The sequence below is a fragment of the Dioscorea cayenensis genome, chromosome 5 (assembly GCF_009730915.1).
Source record: "Dioscorea cayenensis subsp. rotundata cultivar TDr96_F1 chromosome 5, TDr96_F1_v2_PseudoChromosome.rev07_lg8_w22 25.fasta, whole genome shotgun sequence".
NCBI lineage: Eukaryota > Viridiplantae > Streptophyta > Magnoliopsida > Dioscoreales > Dioscoreaceae > Dioscorea > Dioscorea cayenensis.
In genome coordinates, this window is record NC_052475.1 from 29,182,887 (window position 1) to 29,189,026 (window position 6,140).

Sequence of the window (6,140 nt, forward strand, 5' to 3'; positions counted from 1 at the left end):
AAACCCTTTCCAACCCTCTCCAAGCCTGAGACAGCCCATCAAAGTGTTTTTTTTTTCTAACTTTTCACTGTCACCGTCAAAAGAAGAATTGGATTCTCATGGGCCATGTGGCCACGTGGCAGCTTCTGGTGGAGACTTGTGTCAGCATCGTATTGGAGGACCAGGGAACTCGCCTGGTTCCGGAACCAGGCAAGATGAGTCCTTTTCGTTTCTATGGTTTGCCTTTTTGCACACAGTTGTGCATTATTTATGTCGGGTGTATTTTTTTATTTAATAAATAATAGCTTGCTTAATTTAATTTCAAAATTTTAGAAGATAAATCTGAATCTCTGATGCAGTGAATTAAATTGTAATGAAATGCTAAAAGCCTCAAAAAGTCACAGTTCATTAGCATTGGCTCATATTAGTATAAAATATTTAAATTTTTTTGAATTTATGTCCGTGCCCTTAAAATGCAGTTTTAGTAATAACTTTTAATTATGGGTATAGATTTGCACCAAATCTCTTATCTTGTCATTAAGTGAAATCACAATAGTAGATATTTAATTTTCGATCTCCATACATTCAATTTATAGCAGTTATTATATTTATAAAAAAAATTATAATGAAACTTTTTTACGGCTATGTACATTTATTTGTTATGGAAATTAGGGAAATCTCCCAATCAATTAATGCAATACACTATTTTTTTTTCTTCAAAACTCACTTTCCTTGTTTTGGTAGTATTCTTGCTTCATACAAAATGGACATTAATATAAATGAAAATGATATTACTTCCGATCAACAGTTCAACATATTTTTTTATTAAATTTAAATTAAAAATTTCTCCAATAATTTAATAATTATTAAATTTACTAGTAATCGAGGTAAAATATCATAATCTTCTAAAAATTATCTCCTAAATAATTATTTTTCAATAATTATCTACAAGAAAATTTTTTAAAACTACTTTTACACAGCAACCAAATGCAATATATGACATATGAGGATGATATTTGATGTTTTCAAAGTGATTGTTTGAAAAATCTGCAATTTACCCTGAAATGACTAATATTCTATAATAACATTTTATTATAATAAAAAACATGATTTATTACGTGAAAATCATCATTTGTCAGTCCAATATTCTCGAAAATAAAAATTATAATTAATATTTTTATTAGTAATAAAACCATATAATAACAAATTATTTTTTATTCACAAATTACTAATTGGTCTAAAAGATCGCATACTTAAAAAAATAAATAAATAATATTGAACGCGAATCACCATTAATACCAAACTTTTTTCTTTAAATATAAAACATTATTTAATTTAGTTTTAATTCAATTTTAAATAATTTCATAATTTCAAATTAATTAATTGAATTAGTTTGTGTAAAAATTGAATATTTTTTTTTTACCCCTCCTAAAAACATTTTCTCGCTTCGCCGTTGTAGTCATGGCGGCGGCGGCGACGGCGACGAGTACGACGGCGACGGCGCTGCTCTCCATCTCGAATGCCTGCGAGTCCATGCTCAAACTCAAGCTTATCCATGCCCGCCTGATTCGCTTCGATCTTCACGATCACCGCATTCTCGCCAAGCTCTTCCGCTTCGCCGCTGTCTCCCCTGCCGGCAACCTCCGCTACGCCACGCTCCTCTTCTCCTACCACCATTGCATCAGAAGCAACAGCACCACTGCGTTCTTCTACAATACCCTCATCCGGGGCTTCGCCAATTCCTCCGACCCCTCAAAGTCCTTCACCCTCTTCAATTCAATGCGCCGCCGTTCCATCTCTCCTGATCCTTTCTCCTTCACCTTCATCCTAAAAGCGCGCTCCCGGTGCCTCTCCAACATGGCCGGGGATGTCCAAGCTCAGGCGCTTAAGTTTGGATGCCTCGGTCCTCACCCTTCCCATGCTGACGTCCACAATGCTCTCATTCATCTCTACGCCTTGGCCGATCCTGCCTCTGCTCAGCAGGTGTTCGACGAAATGCCTGAACCAGATGTTGTCTCATGGTCCGGCTTACTTTCTGCTCATCTGAGAGTCTCTGATCTTGATAATGCGCGGAAAGTTTTTGATGGAATGCCTGAACGAGATGTTGTGTCTTGGACTGCCATGATTTCTGGTTACACTCGCGCTCAACGCGCGAAGGATGCTCTGAAGCTATTCCAGTTGATGCCAATGCAGCCAGACGAGGTCACCATGATTGCTGTCATCTCTGCTTGCACGTCCCTCGGTGACTTGGAAGCCGGTGAGGGTATTCGCCGCTACATCAATGACAAAGGTTTCGGTTGGATGGTCTCACTATGCAATGCACTGATTGACATGTACGCCAAGTGTGGGTGTCTCAAGAGTGCACGACAAGTGTTTGATGAAACGAAGAACAAGAGCTTGATCACTTGGAACTCAATGATCTCGGCCTATGCAGCGCACGGGGCAGCAGATGCTGCCATTAAACTGTTTGATGAAATGTCTGCAGCTGGTGTGAAGCCAGATGGAGTTAGTTTTCTTGCAGTGCTTAGCGCGTGCACACATCAAGGCCTAGTAAGCGAAGGGCAGAGACTTTTTGCGGCAATGCCGGATAACCATGTGGCTGTCGGAGTGGAGCATTATGGTTGCATGGTGGATATGTTAGGCCGAGCAGGGCTATTGGAAGAGGCATACCAATTGATAGAGAGCATGCCAATGCCGAGCAATGATGTTATCTGGGGAGCATTGCTTGGTGCTTGTAATATCCATGGCAATGTCAGGATTGCGGAAAAGGCAGTGGAGAAGGTAAAGCAATTGAAGAGTGGCAAAGGTGGTTACTATGTGATCTTGAGCAACATGTATGCAGCCTCTGGCCGGCGAGCTGAGGCCTCAAATATGAGGCAGAACATGGAGCAAATGGGGGCTCGAAAGACTCCGGGTGTCAGTAGTAGCTGGGCATCAACTCCCTGCCAGGACATTGATCAAAGATTGTTTGATCTTCAAAGGAACATCAATTAATCCATGGATGAATGGAAGAGAAGGAAGTGAAGAAAAGCTTGAGAGAAAATGGAACTCATTCATTGAATTGAATTGAATTATTACAGCTGTATATATAAAAGCATTGTAACTAACTTGATGACGTGGCTTATTACATGGATGCTAAGTCATCAACAATCAACTATCTTAATTAAATTTAGAAAAATAAAAGAAACAGAGTTTTTAGCATATCTCCAAAAACTAAAAACCCATCTCTAACATCCCCCCTCAAGTTGGAGGGTGTGAAGAAACTTGAGACACTCCCAACTAGGAAATTTGATGTTGATGTTGAGGTCTAGACAAATTTTTTGTAAAAACATCAGCTAGTTGTTGCTTGGATGGTACATGTTGTAAAGAGATTAAACCTTTTTGTAATTGCTCTCTAACATAATGACAATCAATTTCTATATGTTTAGTTGGAAGATTGGATTTTTAGCTATATATACTGCAGCTTGATTGTCACATTTTAGAGCAATTGGTGTAACATTAGGTACTGTCAATTCATTGAGTAATCTGCTTAACCAAGCCAATTCAGAACAAACTCTTCTCATAGATCGATATTCTGCTTCTGCTGAAGATAGTGCAACAACATGTTGCTTCTTTGATTTCCAAGATAAAGGAGAACCTCCAAGTGATATGAAATAACCACTCACTGATTGCCTTGTGTTTGGGCAGGAAGCCCAATCAGAATCACAATAAGCCAAGAGTGTATAATCAAATTCTGCATTCAGAAAAATCCCTTGACTTGGATTTGAACTAATGTATCTGAGAGTGTGAATTGTTGCATCCATATGATTCTGTCTTGGAGAAGCCATGAACTGACTTAGGTATTGTACTGCAAATCGCTATGTCAAGTCTGGTGTGTATAAGATAATTGAACTTACCAACCAAGCGTCAATACATTGTAGGATCATCAATAGGAGGACTATCATCAATGTGTAGCTTAATTCCTACTGGTAGTGGACTTGAGAAAGATTTGAGTTTGGCACAATTAAATTCTGCTAGCATATCAACATCATACTTTTGTTGTGTTAATAAAATTCCATTGGATTGTCTGATAGCTTCAATTCCCAGAAAGTAATGCAGTCTTCCAAGATCTTTAATCTTGAATTGAATATCAAGAAAAATCTTCAAAGATTCAATTTTTTCTTCATTTGAGCCGGTAATCAATATATCATCCACATAAAATTGCTAAAAAAACCATCAAATCATCTGTCTTTTTAGTAAACAAAGAATAGTCATTTTTGGAACTAATGTATCCTCTAGTTCTTAAAGCATCTGAAAGCTTAGAGAACCATTGTCTTTAAGCCTGTTCAGCCCATATAGGGACTTCTGTAATTTGCAGACATAACTTGGATTATCTGTAGTTAAATCTTGTGGAACTTTCATATATATATTTCCTCATGTAAATCACCATGTACGAATGCATTATTGACATCCAACTGGTATAAAGGCCATTTTTTCTTCACAGCAATAGCAATCAAACATCTGGTTGTTGTGATCTTTACCACAACTGAGAATGTTTCTGTATAGTCTATATCTTCTTTCTGTGTAAAGCCCTTCACAACTAGCCTTGCTTCACATCTTTCTATAGAACCATCTACTCTGTATTTAGTTTTATACACCCACCTGCAGCCAATTGGTTTCTTTCCTTTGGGCAGCTTCATCAAATCCCAGGTGTTATTAATTTTCAAGGCCTCCAACTCTTTATTCATGGCTTCTTGCCAAATTGGTAGAAGAACTGCTTCTTCATATGAATTTGGTTCTTGTAATTTAGTAATATTAGTGTGCAATTTCTGGCTATTAGAATTCAGGACATTGAAACAAAAATGTTGAGGGATCGGCAAAAAATTTGTAAGAGTGTGTGGGCAGTGCAGAGATGAAGTATTTGAAACATCTGAATTGACATTATTACAGATATAATATTGTAAATATGCAGGTTTAGAATGAACTCTAGTAGTTCTTCTTTGTGTGGGGAAATTGGTAATAGGATGTGGAGAAGATGATTGTACTGGATTTTGCTGTTGAGTTGGAGTTGCATTTGTTGAAATAGAAATATCATGAGATAAATGCTGTTCAGTAAGAGGAAAAATTGAATTTGTATTTGTATCTAGTATGGGCAATGGTAAAACTGATTTTTCTGTTTCAGAATTTTGATGAAAAGGAAAAACTGATTCCTGAAAAGTTACATTTCTAGAAATGTGTGTTTGAAGAAATTTAAGATCTAAAACTAAATATCCTTTCTTACCATATGAGTTTCCTATAAAAATACGAAAAATAGCTCTAGGTTGAAATTTATCTAAAGGTTTGTTTATAGAAGACATATAGCACAAGCATCCAAAACTTTTCAAGTGTGTATAATCTGGTTTTGTCCCAAATAATATTTCATAAGGTGTTTTATTATGTAAGACTTTAGAAGGTATTCTATTAATCAAATAGGTGGCTATTAATACACATTCTTCCCAATATTTCAAAGGTAATTTTGACTGAAATAAAAGAGCTATGGAAGTTTCTAACAAATGCTTATGCTTTCTTTCTACAACCCCATTTTGTTGTGGGGTATATGAACATGTTGTTTGGTGAATTATGCCTTTCTCTGCAAAAAAATGTTTGCCTTCTAGACTAGAACCTAGTTCATAAGCATTATCTAATCTAACAACCTTAATTTTCATTCCAAATTGAGTTTCTACCATATGAACAAAAGCTTTTAAAATTGACAAGGCATTCCCTTTTGTACTCAATAGAGTCCAAGTTGCTCTACTAAAGTCATCAACTATGGTTAAAAATATTTATATCCTTGATGAGTTTGTTTATGATAAGGTCCCCAAACGTCCACATGTATTAAATCAAAAATTGAATTGGTATGAATTTGACTATGGGGAAAAGGTTTTCTATGTTGTCTAGCTTGAGGACAAATATTACAGGAATCAAGAGTACTCTTTTCATCATTACAATTAACAAGAGATAAATATCGAAGTTTGTAGAAAGGTAAATGGCCAAGTCTATTGTGCCAAGTTATTACAGAAATTTTCAAATGTGCGGTAAAAGAAATACAATCCTTATGTTCAAAAATTGCAGTGAATTTAAGAGGAACATGAGCTTGTTTAGAAGAATGAAGCAAATACAATCCCTTGTGAAGTTTACCAAGA

General features: G+C 36.3%; 1 protein-coding gene across 1 annotated transcript; it reads left to right on the forward strand.

Moving 5' to 3' along the window:
* Positions 1 to 1,418: 1,418 nt before the first annotated feature.
* On the forward strand, positions 1,419 to 3,207 carry LOC120261915 (pentatricopeptide repeat-containing protein At1g74630-like). The gene has a single exon (XM_039269935.1). The coding sequence runs from the start codon at positions 1,441 to 1,443 to the stop codon at positions 2,971 to 2,973; it is 1,533 nt and encodes a 510-aa protein (XP_039125869.1). The 5' UTR covers positions 1,419 to 1,440; the 3' UTR covers positions 2,974 to 3,207.
* Positions 3,208 to 6,140: the final 2,933 nt, after the last annotated feature.